Genomic DNA, 15,168 nt, shown 5'->3' with positions numbered 1-15,168 from the left:
AGCTGTGGCCTTGAGGCAAGTCTCAGCCTTCCGTGGCTCTTCACCCGCCCGTACAGCGGGGAGGGCACGAGCCTTGGTGCTGGGGCCGGGGAAGGAGCGACGGGCGGTGCCTGTGGGACTCGGGGTGCAGCGAGCACCCCTTGGCAAAATTCATCCCCCGCTGAAGTGTCGGGAGCCGGCAGTGTCCCGGCAGCCGGGGGAGCGGCGGGGCCGGCCGGGTGAGGATGGGGTGGCCGGCTGGGCTGTGAGGATCCTTCCAGTGCCGCTGGGAACGGCCCCGTGAGCACCCTCTGCCCCCGGCCTGCCACCGCGGAGCTGCTCGAGCACCCAGCCCGCTCCTGCCCGCAGCATCGCCAGCTGGGATGCACGCCGGCCTGGGCTTAACTGGGTATCCCTCTCCCCGGGGCGATGCACCTTGTGGTGCTGCTCTTCAGCGTTCAGGGCACCCACGGGTGCTCCACGGGGTGATGCCGCAGCCGAGCTCACCCGCAGCCTCTGGGGCTCTTCCCTTCACCCACCCGCTGATTTTCACAAAACCGGTAGAGCAGAATGTTTTTGCAGCCTTGTCTCAGCCCATTGCAACCAAAATTTGGCAGCAGCTCAGCCCCTTTGGCAGGGGCTGCCGGCAGACGCCTGAGCCGGGGCCGAGCCCTTGCACACCCCATCTGAGCTTCCCGCCTCGCTGGGGGGGTCCTGCCGGGGGGGTCTCCCCACGGGACCCTCCCAGAGCAGAGCCAGCACGGGATTAAACAGCCCAAATGCAGCCGGGCTGGTGCAGGATCAGCCCGAGGTTTTGAAGCTGGGTCTGGCACCTGACGCTTTGCTGGGGCTGGGGGCTGCACACCCCGACCCCGCACAGCTTTGATGCTCGAAGCTCAGACTAACTCCCACCCGGGATTGCTGCCTCGTGTTTTTGTGAGGAAAAGTGGCTGCCCAGTCCCCCCGCTTCCCACACCTCTGTGGGGACTTTTGGGCTTGGTTGAAGCTCTGAGAGGGTCGCTGCAGGTCCTGCCTCCCCCCCCCCATTGCCTCATCCACCGGGCAGAGGCTGGCGGATGGGCAGTCGTCTCCCGTGGGGTCATTCCTTCTGCAAATACCTTTTCCCGACTCACCGGGGTGTAACCCGCTCCCACGGTGGATCCCGTCCATCTGGGGAAGGAGCTCTAATTGCTGACGAGGCGCTGCACGTGGCGTGGCTCAGAGGGGAAGGGGGGGGCACGGAGGGGCTGTGGGGAGGCTGGCGGAGCCGTGCTGCTACCACACACAAACACCTCGGTGGGCAGGGGTACCCCAGCCCCACCACGTGCCTGGAAGCTTGTCCGGGAAGGGGTGAACATCCCCAAATCCCCCTTGTCAGGGTGGGGAGGGAGCTGTCTGGAGGCTGGGGGGGGTGGTGGGGGGTATTTTCCTGGGCTGCACTTGGTTGGGAAAAGCATCCACGAGTCTTCCTCGTGTCCTCCATCCCCAGCACCCTCCATCTGTGTGGGTGCTGAGCAAGACAAGGCGGGGGGATGGGGGGGGGGACGGGGCACTCCCGTCCCGGGTAACACCAAGGGCTGTTTGCAGGGATGACTAAAGCAGCGAGTCATGCTGATTATATATTAAAAAAAAAAAACTTTTTGCCTTGGCCTGGTGCCACCAGGTGCTCGCCCCACCCTGCCCTTCCCGCACGGCTCCCGCACGGCAGATAAGGCCGGGGATGGGCGCAGGCTGCGAGGCCAAGGCTTCGCCAGCACGACCAGTAGCCGCCAGCGCCCAGCGTGTGGCAACAAGCTTAAGCAGGATGAGAGTGAAACTGCAGCGCAACGCGAAGCAGAGATCCTAATCGGGGCGGCACGTTTCCACCGGCGGCCCAGCACCTACAGTGAGTTTGTGTCAAAAAAAAAAAAAAAAAAAAAAAGTTTTAACATGTAAGAAAAAAAAAACAAAACAAAACAAAACAAAAAAACAACAAACACCCACCCAAAACTCTTCAATTACAGCTTGTGAGATGAGAACAGTCCCCAGTGTGATGTTGGGCTGGTGAAATGCAGCCCTGGGCTGGAGGTGAGCGGCGGAGGAGCCCCGAGTCCGGTGGGGCTGGGGGGGGGGGGGGGGGGGGGGGCGCATCCCTGCCGCTGGCCGGATCCGGGCTCGCACTGCTGGCAGCTGCCCCACGATGGGATGGGTTTGGTTTTTTTTTTTGGGGGGGGGTGTGGGGGTGTGTCAGGCTGGTCCCGCTGTGCGGCGGCTCAAAGGCGCGGGGCGATTGCGCCCTGCTTTGGGGCGGTCCCTCCCGCGGCGCTTGGGCGAGTTGCTGAGCCTCTCTGCCTCGGTTTCCCCATCTGTGGGAATAAATACCTGCCCGTCAAGCCCTCGCAATTACTAGCGAGTTAATCACCATATAAAAACGACAGTGATATGATTTTCGGGGGGGGGGGGGGGAAGGGGGGGGAGGAAACCATTTTTATGACTGGACACACCCCGTGGCCCATTTCTCCAGGAGGGTGGGGCAGGTGGGAAGAGCTCAGTGCTGCCGTATCTCTGTGTACCCCCCCAAAAACTCTAACCCACCGTCCGTCCCCCTTCCAAGGGTGGGTGCTGGCTCAGCGGAGACCCCCCCGGGACATCCACGGGTGCTGCACCCACCGCCGAGCCCTCTGCAGGGACCCATGGGGAGGGCAGGGCGTTGGCCAACCCCCCCTTTACCCCCTTCCCCAGCGCCCACCGCCTGCGGGTGATGATTCACGGCAATTTTCCTTTTAAGGCAGGGCTCGGCAGGGAGGAAGCAGAGGAGGAGGAGGAGGAGGACACTCCTTCGACCTTGCTGGCTCCTCCTGCTCTAGCTCGAGGCTCCCGACGCTCAGCCAAAAACGAATCCCGGCGGCGGGGCTCGGCAGAGGCTCCGACGGCTCCCGGCCCCGCTCCTCGCCCAAGTGTGTGCCCTGCGCCCGCGTCCCAGCCATGGCAAGAAACCACCAAGTGCAGAAGGCCAAGCTGGCCGAGCAGGCTGAGCGCTACGAGGACATGGCGGACTTCATGAAGGCGGTGGTGGAACACGGGGACGAGCTGTCCAACGAGGAGCGCAACCTCCTCTCCGTCGCCTACAAGAACGTGGTGGGGTGCCAGCGCTCGGCGTGGAGGGTCATCTCCAGCATCGAGCACAAAACCGAAGAGGGGGATGACAAAGCGCAGCTGGTGAATGAGTATCGGGAGAAGGTGGAAAGGGAGCTGAACAGCGTCTGCAAGAACGTCCTGGCTTTGCTGGACAAGTATCTCATCAAGAAGGCAAGCGATCCTGAGAGCAAGGTCTTCTACCTGAAGATGAAGGGCGACTACTTCCGATACCTGGCTGAGGTGGCCACCGGGGACGAGCGCAAGAAGACGATAGACAACGCCCAGGAAGCCTACCAAGAGGCCATGGACATCAGCAAAAAGGAGATGCAGCCCACGAACCCCATCCGCCTGGGGCTGGCCCTCAACTTCTCCGTCTTCCACTACGAGATCGCCAACGCCCCCGACCAGGCCATCTCCCTGGCTAAAACCACCTTCGACGAGGCCATGGGGGACCTGCACACGCTCAGCGAAGACTCCTACAAGGACAGCACCCTCATCATGCAGCTGCTCAGGGACAACCTCACGCTATGGACAGCCGAGTGTGCCGGAGAAGACGGCGGCGAGGCTGGCGAAGAGCCCAAGAACTGAATGGCCCCCACAGAGCCGGGGAGCAGCCCCCCCACCTGCCTCCCCCCTCCAGTCCTTTTGGCATCTCTTCATGGCTTTTTTTTTTTTTGGTTGTTTTTTTTTTTTTTTTTTTTTAATTTTTATTATTTTTTATCTTTTTGGGGGGGGGGGGTGGGGGGGAAGCATCTTGGCTCCCCCTGTGGCCCCCCCCAGCCTGGATGCTGGGAGTGGGGGGGCCATGTGTGGTGTTTGCTGGGCGGCTTTGGCATGGCCCCTCCCCAGTCTTCCCTCTCCCCCATGCTCTTGTCTGGGGGGGTGGAAAGGGAGGGAGAGGGGATCCATCCATCCGAGAGGGCTGCCAGCCCCCCCCACTATTTAACATTTTGGGGGGGGGGGGGGGGGGGCACAGCCCAGCATGTGCTGGCTCCACACCCACCATTCCAGAGGGCTGGAGCTGCAACGGGAGGAGGTGAGGGGCCGGGATGGGGTGAGGCAGGGGGGGTCCGGGCAGCCCCCCCATCCCAGGGAGGGGAGGGGGGGGAGGTCGCATATTGCCAAAGCCTCTGTGCGTCTCCAATAAACCGTCTCCTGCACGCCTGCCTCTGGTCTGCCTCGTCTCTCCCCCCGCGCACGTGTCTGGGCAGCTCCCACTGCCGCCGGGCACCCGCTTCGCCTCCCACCCTGCCAGGACGGGGAGGGGGGGGGGTGATCGGGTTCCCCCCAAAATCTGCAGCACTGCTTCGGCTGCTCTCGATGCCCCCAGCCCCACAACGGGGGCTTGCGGTGCCCAGCAAGCCCCGGGCCTCGGCGGGTGCAAATCCACAGCCCGTGGAAGGGCTCATGGGGTGGGTTCTGCCTCCACGGGGTGAGGGTTTTGGCAGCTCCCCCCCTTCCCCCCCCCCCCCCCCCCGCCCCGATGAGCTGAGGTGATTTCCAGCACTGGCCGCTCCGTGGGGTGCACTGAGGTCCCTGACCCTACAGTGGGGTGTTCCACCCCCCCCCCAACCTTGGTGCAAACCCACGGTGCCCCAACACCCATCACCGAGGCCCTCGTACAGGTCCCCAGATCCTCCCCCCCAACACTCTATCCAAGGAGGGGTGGGGGGGGTGGGGGGTGTTTCCCCTAAAGGAGCATCAGCAATGACATGGGGACAGCCCTGGGGTGTCACCAGGGTGGGGGCATCCCCCGTTGAGGTCTGGATGTGCTGGAGTGGGAGAAAGCTCAGCACTTCTGGCCCTGGCGTCTGGCCATGGCAAAGGGTGCAGCAGCCCCCCCCCCGCACCCCCCCAACTCCGCCCCGCACCCCCCACCCGCCGCCACCAGCACGAGTTTCAACATGAAAAATAATTACAATAAAATACAGTCATGGCACCCTGGGCTATGAGCTCATCAGATCAAGCGCAGCAGGGCTGGGCAGGAGCTGGCCTTTGATGGGAAACGCCGGGGTGCCGGGAGGAAACGCGCTGTGACTCAGGCCGTGCCGCCCCGGTTCAGCGGGGTCCCCGGCTGGGGACGTGGGGGACAGGTCAGCCCCCAACCCTGGCGGGGCCAGACCCCCAGCTCCTGGGGTGCCAGGAGCTCCGGGGCTTTGGGGAAACTGAGGCACGACCAGGGAAGTGACACACACGCCCCCCCCCCCCCGCCTCCATTGTGTGCAGGGAGTGAGGGGCACCCGGTGCAAAGTCCACGTGGCTGCTGCCCCCCCCCGCCCCCAGCATGCAGGGACCGGCCTGGGGTGTAATGAGGTTTGCCAGGGCTCTGCTGTGGGAAAGCGCTGGCTGCTGTGGGAGGTTGAGCTGCACAAACCAGAACCTGTTCCCCCTGGATGGGACGCGTCACCTGGAGCGGAGCTGGGCGCAGAGCCCAGCCGAGGGGGTTTAACCCCTGTGCGACCCCCGCCTCAGCCCCTCACCCACCCCCTCCGGTCCCCTCCCCATCCCAATCACGGCATTTTTCTTAGGAGCAAACGTGGGTGCCGCCTTGGCTTTGCCGAGGACCAGGTCAGCGGCTCTGGCAGGTTGCAATTTGCTCAGCAGGTCCCAGCTGAGCTGGAGGGGCCCCCGGCAGTGTTGGGGAGCCCAGCCAGTTCCCGGGGGGAAGGCCAGCGAGGGGCCCCGACGCTTGGCCTCCGCCCGGCCCTGAGCACTCCCAGCCTGGGAACCAGCCCCAGACCTGTAATTAGCCAAACCGGGGCTGGCCGACGTGAAAAACGAGCCGAGGGCTCTCGCTGGCCCTTGACCCGGCGGTCTGGGGACACGAGCAGCCCAGGCTGGTTAAACTGGAGGGGGGGTGGCGAGGTGGGAGCTGGAGGGGTGCAGGTGCCTGGGGACGAGGGGGGTTAATGGGGGGGGGGGTGGCCATCCAGCACTGCTGCTTCTCGGGGCTCATGGGCGGCGGGAGGACAACGGGGCTCCACTGCCCTCCCAGGAGTTACCCGATTTCGACAGCGCCCGAAATCGCAGCGTGGCTGGGCCGTGTAGGAGGACGATGCTCCCCGGCCTCCCAGCCAGTCCAGCAGCTTTTTAGGGTTGGGAGCGAAGTACCCCCAGGCCCCCTTCGACACGTCCCGTGAGAAGGGTTGTGCTGGTGGGGAGCGCGGGGCATTCCCCGGGGTCCTCCTGGCTCCCGCCACGTCACGCAGGGTGGTGGGACCCAGACGGAGAGCCCCAGGGAGACTTTGGGACCCCAATTCCCCACTCTTGCCACGCTCAGCATCCCTGGCGCCACGCAAGAAGGGGCGCACAGCAAAATGCCCAACTATATGTGTTTTAGTGTCTTTAACAGCAGTAGAGCAAAGGGACATGGGTGCTCTGGGGCCAGGGAGTGTCCCCCACCCTGCAGCCCCTCTCCCAGCCAGGCCCTGGGTGCAGGGTCCCAGTACAGCCCCACGCATGGGGGCTGCCCCCACGGTGGCTGGCAGCCGTGGGGTTCAGGCAACTGAAATAAGTCTCTGAGGGCTAGCGGGGGGATGCTGCTCCTGGCCACCCCCGTGTCGAGGCACCCAGGGGAGAGGTGCTGGGTGGTTGTCACCGCTGGCCCCGGGGCAGCAATGGGCAGCCTCCTGCCAGGCAGGCACTGGGGTGTGCCAGGCTTGCCCTGGGGGCCTGGTTTGGGGGATTTTTAGTTTTTAGAGGGGCTTTTTATAGCCCCTCAGTGAGCACCACTTGATGAGGAAACTCGCAGCCTTGAAGGAGCCCCGTGATGGAGCCAGCAGCCCCCCAAGCTTTTCTGGGGCAGACGTTGTGGGGTCTCACTGGCCCCATCCTCTGGATTTTAGCCCACACTCTCATCCCTCCCACAGCCCTGGCAAGCATGGGGCTGAGCCCTGACCCACACTGCAATCACTGGGGGCTGTCAAAAACCACCCAGCTTTTTAATCTTGGTAGCCACACTTGCTGGCTTGGCCTGATCCAGGCTCTGTGTTTTAGGCTTTGGAGAGGGAACTTGCAGCTTCCTGGGGGGGGTAACCCAGCTCTAGGGGTGGGGTGGGTGGTGGGGGATGTGTTGCAGCAGCTGTGGTGATGCTTTGCCAAGTGGGATGTGCATGACAGGGATTGGGGCTGGAAGTTGGAAGTGGGGGGGGGACCCAGCAAAGCCCGGCTCAGTGGCCGCAACTGAAGCACCAAACCCCTCCATCCCGAAAAACACGACCTGCCACGTTCAGTCTCGCCCAGGAGGTCCCACACGCGGTCAGGGTGGGCTCAGCCTCTGCCGGCACCGGGCTTGGAGGGGCCGGGGCAGGTAGGACCAGCTCGGCAGAAAGCCTGGCTCCCCCCCCCCAAGGGATGTGCCTCGATTGGGGTGACTAATCCTGGTCCTTCGCCCCAGCTGATTGCTCAACGGGAGTGACGGGAGCCAAAGTGTCACCTCCCTCAGCCCCGGGAGCCTTGGCGAGGCTGTCCCCTCCCAGCGTGGGGACATGTGGGTGCAGGAGCTGGATGGATTTCGTGCCGGGGGTCCCCGGCCATCCCTGCCTGCTGCAAGAGCCATTTTCTACTCTGCCCTGACCAGGAGCAGCGAGTATCATCCCTGCTGAGCTGCGGGTCCCAGTTCAGCCCCTGCTTCCCAAACCTGAGCTGTAAAGAGCCCCTTGGTGCAAAAAACGCTGCACTTTTCAGGCTGTAGCTCTTCTAGACCTCAGCATTTCTTGACTTGGACGTGGCAGAGGTTCCCTGAGCTGAGAGGTCTCTATCACCTTTGATTTCCATTTTCTCCAGCACCAGCACAGCGCGGCAGGGCTGAAGCAGCAGCTACTGCCTGGGTATTAAAATAAAAAAGCCAAACAGCCACAAAAGCTTTGATGGCTCTTGCGTAACTCCAGCTTGACCTGACAATACCCTTTTAAGCCACCAAATCTCTCAAAGCCGTGAAAAAGCCGCCATAAAATTCACATTTTTATGAGCACGTCTTCCATCCCTCTACAGCAACTACAGGGCTCAAAGACAACTGGGACAAGTCTGCAAGACCATGAGGCAAGGCTGGAATTTCACCTCTTGTTATGGTTAGATTGGCTTCCAGACCTTCAGCCCCTGCTAGCACTGAAATGTGGCTGCTGGGTTTCAGCCAGGAATAGCCAGGGAAGTCCCTGGGCTCTCGGGAAAAGGGCTCAGGCACTGACAGCAGACAGGAATTTGACTTTTATATTTGAAATGTCAGTGTAGCCTTTAATTGCAAACTGATCTGGTTAAAGCACAAACGTGTGCGTGTGTGCGCGCACGCATGGAAGCGTGTGTCTTCTCCCTCCTTCTCCCCCAGAGCTCCGCCTTGTCTCCAAATCCTGGCCACAGAGCTGCGAGACGCAGGAAAATTTAGTTTTAATTCCCCGCCTAGCTGCAGTCCCTGCTAAGCAAGACCCCACTTGCATTTCGGTTCACCGAGTCAGGGGTCTGCAATCGCTCTGCGAAGGGCCAAACCGGCCTGCACAAAGCAGCCGACTTATCTTATGCAAGGTCTTGGGCAAGAAGCGATGCTGAATCTGCACCCCGAGCTGGGAGCCGGGATTCTCACCCGCTCCCATCCTACGCGCGGCTGCGCGAGCTGCCGGGAGGCACTCGGAGGGCTGCTCGGTGTGGACGCCTCGCTTTTCATCGCCCCAACCTTCCCGAGTCACAGCACGGAGGGACCCACGGCGCTGCCTGCGAGGCGAGGCTGGGACCTGCCGGTGTCACCGGCCGGCGAGAGGGAATTACACAAGGAGGAGGGGAAGCGCCAGGGTTTGGGGTCTGGAGGAGGTAGGTGGAGAAAGCAAGCCCAGAAAAAGGAAGGTGGATGAGGGCAGACGAGCCAGGTGCTGGGAAAGGCCCTACACACAACCCTCCCGCCGAGTCACACAGGGCTTTGCTTAATCCAAAGCCTACAAAAGCCGAGCTGGCAGTTTGCGCGCACACCGAACGCCAGCGTTCGGCCCCCGGATAAGCGCGCACGAGTGACCTGCTTTCCCATCCCACGGCCGCTCTTCCTCACTCCCTCCAGCAAACGCTTTGTCTGTGCTCAGGTAGATCATAGAGGAACACGATGTCGCAAACACGGAGCCTTCCTGCAAAGCACACAACGCGCCAGCTGCTGTGACGTTCCCACCAGAGGCTTTTTAGCCTTGGGCTTTGTAGCACTTTGGTTTTATTTACTCAGGTTCAGCAAACTCACAAGATTAAAGCAAGACGAAGGAGTGTTTTATTAAGAAAGAGTCCATCATTATTTAAAAAAAACAACCATCTTTCTGTCTTCCTTGGGACAGACTGGAGGCTTCTCAGCCTGGATACTCCTCTGAGCACAAGGCCCATGCACGCTCCTCCTACGCACTAAACCCAGAACTCTTGTCTTGTGTCACTGCAGAAGAGACAGCTCAAACCAATTTTTTCTTTCTCTGGACCTATCTTGGTCATGATGGGGAGGAGGAGACTTGGCAAAGGTCGGTCTGCTTCTGTTCTCTTGCTAACCATGCCTTCACCTGGCTAAATCTCTCCTGTCCCTGAGGAAAGACCCGGCTTGCCTTGCACTCAGCCATCGCCTTTCTGCAAAAACACTGCTCTGTGCAGTGGGGCTGAAGCACAAGAGGTCAAACCCTTATCGAGAGGGAGTCCAGCAGCCAGACCTCTGCCCTGGACAGGCTTTCACTTGGTCTGAGTCACAGGACACGGAGATCCCTTAAGCTCCTGGTAGGCAAAGGAGAGGTGTCAAAACAGAGAGCAGCTGTAGAAGAGGTGGGTGTGTTACAGATCCATCACTTGTTCTTCCACCGCTTTGTCCTGAGATTGCACATACTTCTCCTGCACTGCAAGTGTGCTGATAACGCAGTAATTAAGGAAAACAAGGGGCTGGGCTCAAACACTCCCTTCTGCAAGGAGCTCTTAACGTTCTCAGCAAGGAACCAGCCCCACATTAGCCTGAAGGCTGGCAGGAACACAGCAGTACTGGCAGCAGCACGCATCACCTGAGTTATTTCTGGCTCTGGCTGATCCCAGACCCGACAAGTACAGGAGAATCAACTGTATGGTTTGGACGAGGTGGAATGAACAAGTCCAAGTGAGTGTGAGAGAGAGGAAAGTTGTCAAAAGATTCCTCCCACATTCACAGCACCAATTAGCAACAAATGTGGTGGCTTTGGTGTGGACAACTGTCTGCCAAGGTCCAGGCTGAGCCCTACCACTCGCTACAGGCGTATCACCAAACAGCATCAGATGATGTTAGTAACAACCTGGGCCTGCAAACTGCCAGTGCCACCTCCAGTCCCCAAGGACAGAGAAACTAAAACCCAACACAACAGAGGATTGGTGGAGAAGGATACGAGGTAAAGTGGAAATCAGCTCCCACTGCTGCAGACATCAGAGCTTCCAGGCTCCTGTGCTCCTGGTCTCCGAAGGAATAGCCATTGGCTTTGTCCACCGCCTGCATCACCTGCCGCATGCTCTCCTTATCCTGAAAGAGAGGGAGATGACACACAGGGAATCTGGTCCTTCCCAGGAGGCAAGAGCTTGCTCTGGGCTTCGCCCTGGATTTTCTCCGAGGCTCTGGGCCACCCACGCAGCACCCAACGCCCCAAGGGTGCTGCCGGCCTCCCTGAGGCCAGAGGACAAACAGGGGCACCCACTGTGGAGCCCGAATACATGATGGGCTGACACCCTCCACCCTCTCACTCCCTTTCATCACCTCTTTTCTCAGCCCATTTGCTTTTGTTGACACTTCTGCAAACTACCAGATTAATGTTTTCAGCCCTTCCTCCCAATCTTCTAATTATTTTGTGCTCCCTAATTTAACAATGTTTTAGGTAATACTTTGCCCAGATTTGAAATGCAGGCACAGTAGAGCTGACTGAAGGGGGTCTTAATTCCCCACCCCAGGGCACAAGGCCCACATAGCCCCAAGCTCATTAGCCTTTTCTTTTCCCCTGGCTGCCACAGAGCATTTACAAGTCTGGGTGTGTTTCGTTGTCCTCCATTGCTGAGTCTCCTCACAGCTGAGGTTTTCAGCCCTCATGGCTCTAAGCAGAGGTAACATAGCTTCTACCAAATGTGCTGACTACGTATCCAACAGTCCCTGCTCTGTCTGCCCCACTCCTCCTGCTGCATCACCTGGACGTTGAGCGGAACGAAGGACACCAGGCTGTAGTCCTCGATCACCTCTACCAGCTTCTCATTGAGCCGGCGGTAATTTCTGAAGAAGGGGTCTGAAGCTAAATGGTCAACCAAGTAAGAGAGGTCCAGGACCTCTGTGTAATAATCCAGGTTGAAAGCTGCAGGGAAACACCAAGAAGCTCTGAGGCAATTTGTAAACTGAACAACCCAGTGAGATTTACACCAGTTCCCCCATCATCTCCCCACAAAACGTCCCCGTACCCCAACAGCTAATTTTCACCTGACTCAGCCCAATCCCACGCATCCCTCTCGCACAGGCTCTTACCCAGCTTGCCGTATTGCTCGATCAGGTCCATCTTGGAGAGGACGTTGACATGGGGCAGTTCCACGTGCAGCATGGTGGAGAGTGAGGTGCAGAGAACGGAGATGAACTTGCCAGGGTCTGTGCAGTAGTGAGAATCCACCAAATGCACCGCAGCCAGCTGGACAGCAAAGGCACAAAGGGACAGCACACGGTCAGACCCGTGACGAGTCCATCCGCTTGCTTCTGGGACACTCTGAGAAGTGGCTGAAGGACCATCTGTTTAGACCTGACTATAACTACAGGGACTCCCACAAAGGGAAAGTTACCACCTACCTTCTAGCTCCTGCATATCAAACATCCTCACATATGAGTACACATATATATGTATATGTATATATCGCCACATTCACACCCAGGGGATTCAGCACACAGGGTGCTGATGCACAGAAAGAGCTGTGGGGAGGCTGGCAGGAGCGCTGAGCTCTACCACCAGTACTGAAAGACACTTAAACCTGCAACTGCTCTCCCTTTTCTCAGGGCTTCTTTCTCCACAGATGAAGTTTCCGTGCTTGTCTGAACCCTGCAGGTTTTTTGGGGGTGGGAGCTGGGGTTGACTCTCCTGAATGACACAACTGTCTCCTGATTTCCACCTTCCCCACCAGAATGCTCCCACACAGCGTATGCTCAGGAGCAGTAACTGTAGCACACCACGTTCTGCTGGGAGAACCAATTGTCATGCGGTTTGAAATAATAGTTAATAACTAAATTAATGAGCAGTTTGATTCCCTGTGTTTTGTGCAGCTGTAACAATGTGGTCCCAGATCTCTGTTAAGTTACTGCCTGTTACACAATGTTGCTCAAAGTCAGAGCTCTATAGTTGATTGTGGTTGAGTCACAGCTATGCTTTGCAGCAAAAAAAGTCAGTTTAAAGCTCACAGATGGGTGTAAGCACTCAAGAGAGCATCAAAACAGCAGTGTAACCATCTTTTTTTAGTAACTACAATTTCATGTACGTTGATTTGAATAAAAATAATCTCTAATGTGCTGATCCTCAGTGACATTCTCAAGCAAATGAACTTGCCCTTCTTGCTCACACCATACAGGGTTTGCACATTCATGGTTTGGCCCAAATGCAAAACAAATGCAACGTAAGCAAGTTCGCTTGGTTATGGGACTCTTTTCACCTGCGCCTCCTCATTTGCATCTTCCATTGTGCAAGAAAGCACAGAGCACGTACTACAACATGCAGAGCGATTCAGCTTGGCTGCAGGAGAGCCAGGTAGGGCCCGAGATGACGCCTGAATTTCTCACAAGGCAGCACAAAGGGTCCTCACTCGGCCAGCGCACATCTACCTCCCCACTCCGAAATACAGCGCCCACTCGGACAGAACACACGGGGTTTGTGGAGAGGAGCCTGGAGCACAGCGAGAGGGTGTGAGGGAGGAATCCATGTTTCTGCTCATGATAATCCCACTGCATTAAATGCCCTGAACAAGCCACTCTTTTGCCAATAAAACTCCCCTCTTTCCCCGATAAAGTTGTTTCACACGAAAGGCCAAACAGGTGACTAAAGCAAACTGTCATTACTACCCATAATCAAAAGCTCTGACCATGCGGCGTACAGCCTCCCAGGCCCTCGCACAAGCACACGGGGTGTGAGGGGCTGATCCCAGATCCCTGCAGAGCCCCAAACCTACCCTGAAATTCCACTTGGCCAACTGCGCGAAGACGTTCTTCAGGGCATCGTGGTGGGTGTAGAGCTCCACCTGCCCTGGGCAATCAAACAAGTAGTAGTGACCCCTGAACGCGGCCAGCTTCTCCTGCAGCCAGTCGAAGTTGGCCTCCAGGTACTCCATGCAGTAGATCAAGCCCCCGTTGGGGCCCAGCTTCAAGTTCTCCATCACGTCGGGCAGGGTGATGAGCTCGGCGATGTCCACGGCACATTGGTACGGCATCGCCTCGTTGGCAGGGTCCAGGTTCACCACCGTCACCTTGCGCCCGATCCTGCCCATGAACTCCTGCATGCCGTGGCAGTAGGTCGTCTTCCCAGAGCCTGGAGGCCCGATTACCACCTGGCCGAAGGCCAGTGAGCTCCCCTTGCTGCCCTCAGACATGTCGGCTCATTTCCTTCTCCTTCTGTTGACTAAGAAAGGAAAAGCTCCCATTTACAGATTTATTTGCATTTATACGAATGCGAGCTGCTGGAATTCACACCCAGGAGCGGGCGGAGAGGAAGGGAAAGTGCCATTGTGTAACTGCTGCCTCCCGTCCCTCTGTGCGCAGCCGATGTTACCTTGTCACCCCCGTGGCTGAAAACAGGCGCAAACCCCCAACCAGACCCACAGGGCTGTGCCTGTGGGACACAGATCCCTACTCCTGCCTGCATGCGGGGTGAATTTTACCCTAGTTGGGTCCTTCCTGATGTGGCAGTGCCCGTGCCTTCCCTCCCTCACCCCAGCACGATCCCATGTCCTCCCCTCCATTTCTCCATATCCCCACGTCCTTTTTCTCTTTCATGGCCCCTCTCCTCCCCATGTAACCCCCATATTCTTGCTCCCCACATATCCTCCCTTCTCCCCGCCCCAGCCTATGTCCCTTCTCCCACACACTCCTTCCCCCACCCCACATCCCCTCTCCCCCCATGTCCCACATCTCCCGTGTCTCCTCTTCCTGCCACGGCCCCTCTTCCTCCATCCCCCCTTCTCCCCCACATCCCCCTTCCCCCCACACCCCCTCTTCTCCCCATATCCCCTCCTTCCCCTGCTGTCCCTCTTTCCCCCCACATCTCCCCCTCGCCTGCACCCCCGTTTATCCCCATATCCCCCCCATGCTTCCCTTTCCCCCATGTCCCTTCTTCTCCCCATGACCCCCTTTCCCCCATGTCCCCCCCTTTGCCTGCATCCCCTCTTCTCCCCATATCCCCTCCTTTCCCCCACATCCCCTCTTTCCCTTATGTTCCCCCTTCCCCTCACATCCCCCCCCTCGCCTGCACCCCTATTTATCCCCATATCTCCCCGCCCCCCCGGCTTCCCTTTCCGCCACGTCCCCTCGTCTCCGCCACGACCCCCGTTCTCCCATGCCCCCCCCCCCCCTTCTCCCGGTGCCTTCCCCCCCTCACACCCCCCTCGCCGCTCCCTCCCCGCCGCTCACCGCCCGCCGGTGCCCCCGGCGCTGGGTCCGGGTCCCCGCGGGCCCCGAGCGCCGCGTTCCGGGCGAGGCAAGGCCGCCGCCACCACGGCGCCCCCTGGCGGCCGGAGGGTCGCGCGGCTCCCTCATCGCCGGGACTCGAAGCCGGACCCCGGCATCGGGGTGAGGGACAAGGGCTCGAGTCCCGACAAGGGCTCGAGTCCCGACAAGGGCTCGAGTCCCGACAAGGGCTCGAGTCCCGACAAGGGCTCGAGTCCCGACAAGGGCTCGAGTCCCGGCGCCGGCCCTTATCCCTCCGGCACAGCCCCATCCCCACCTCTGCCTCCAAGAGAAAGGAAAATTACTGCCTCCATCCCCCCCGACACAGCGATACCCTTAAGGAAAGTGCACAGGGCCACGTTGGAGCCTGCCAGCAGAGCATTCACCAATTCACATTTAACCCTCCAGTACTGGGTCACAGGGATGAAGGCTCCCCACCCTCC

The 15,168-nt window shown here is 59.4% G+C and overlaps 2 protein-coding genes across 5 annotated transcripts; one reads left to right on the top strand and one right to left on the bottom strand.

Annotated features, from left to right (window-relative positions):
* The first annotated feature begins 2,788 nt into the window (after positions 1-2,788).
* On the top strand, positions 2,789-4,256 carry SFN (stratifin). Its single transcript, XM_032992153.2, has one exon. The coding sequence runs from the start codon at positions 2,944-2,946 to the stop codon at positions 3,682-3,684; it is 741 nt and encodes a 246-aa protein (XP_032848044.1). The 5' UTR covers positions 2,789-2,943; the 3' UTR covers positions 3,685-4,256.
* Positions 4,257-9,263: 5,007 nt separating this feature from the next.
* Positions 9,264-15,082, bottom strand: GPN2 (GPN-loop GTPase 2). 4 transcript variants are annotated; one of them, XM_032992152.2, is made up of 6 exons: positions 15,060-15,082; positions 13,237-13,682; positions 11,561-11,717; positions 11,233-11,393; positions 10,449-10,579; positions 9,264-9,946 (listed from the first exon to the last, which is right to left on the bottom strand). In XM_032992152.2, exons 2-6 carry the CDS (start codon positions 13,651-13,653, stop codon positions 9,874-9,876), a joined length of 939 nt encoding a protein of 312 aa, XP_032848043.1. In that variant the 5' UTR covers positions 13,654-13,682; positions 15,060-15,082; the 3' UTR covers positions 9,264-9,873. The 4 variants fall into 4 exon arrangements, with proteins under 4 accessions (XP_032848043.1, XP_042649718.1, XP_032848041.1 ...); XM_042793784.1 differs by lacking the exon at positions 15,060-15,082 and adding an exon at positions 14,690-14,789; XM_032992150.2 differs by lacking the exon at positions 15,060-15,082 and adding an exon at positions 13,833-14,041.
* Positions 15,083-15,168: the final 86 nt, after the last annotated feature.

This window comes from Tyto alba, unplaced genomic scaffold, assembly GCF_018691265.1.
Source record: "Tyto alba isolate M040663 unplaced genomic scaffold, T.alba_DEE_v4.0 Super-Scaffold_20, whole genome shotgun sequence".
In the NCBI taxonomy this organism is placed as follows: Eukaryota; Metazoa; Chordata; class Aves; order Strigiformes; family Tytonidae; genus Tyto; species Tyto alba.
Note: the sequence above shows the minus strand (reverse complement) of the source record. Positions and strands in the feature narration are given on the sequence as shown.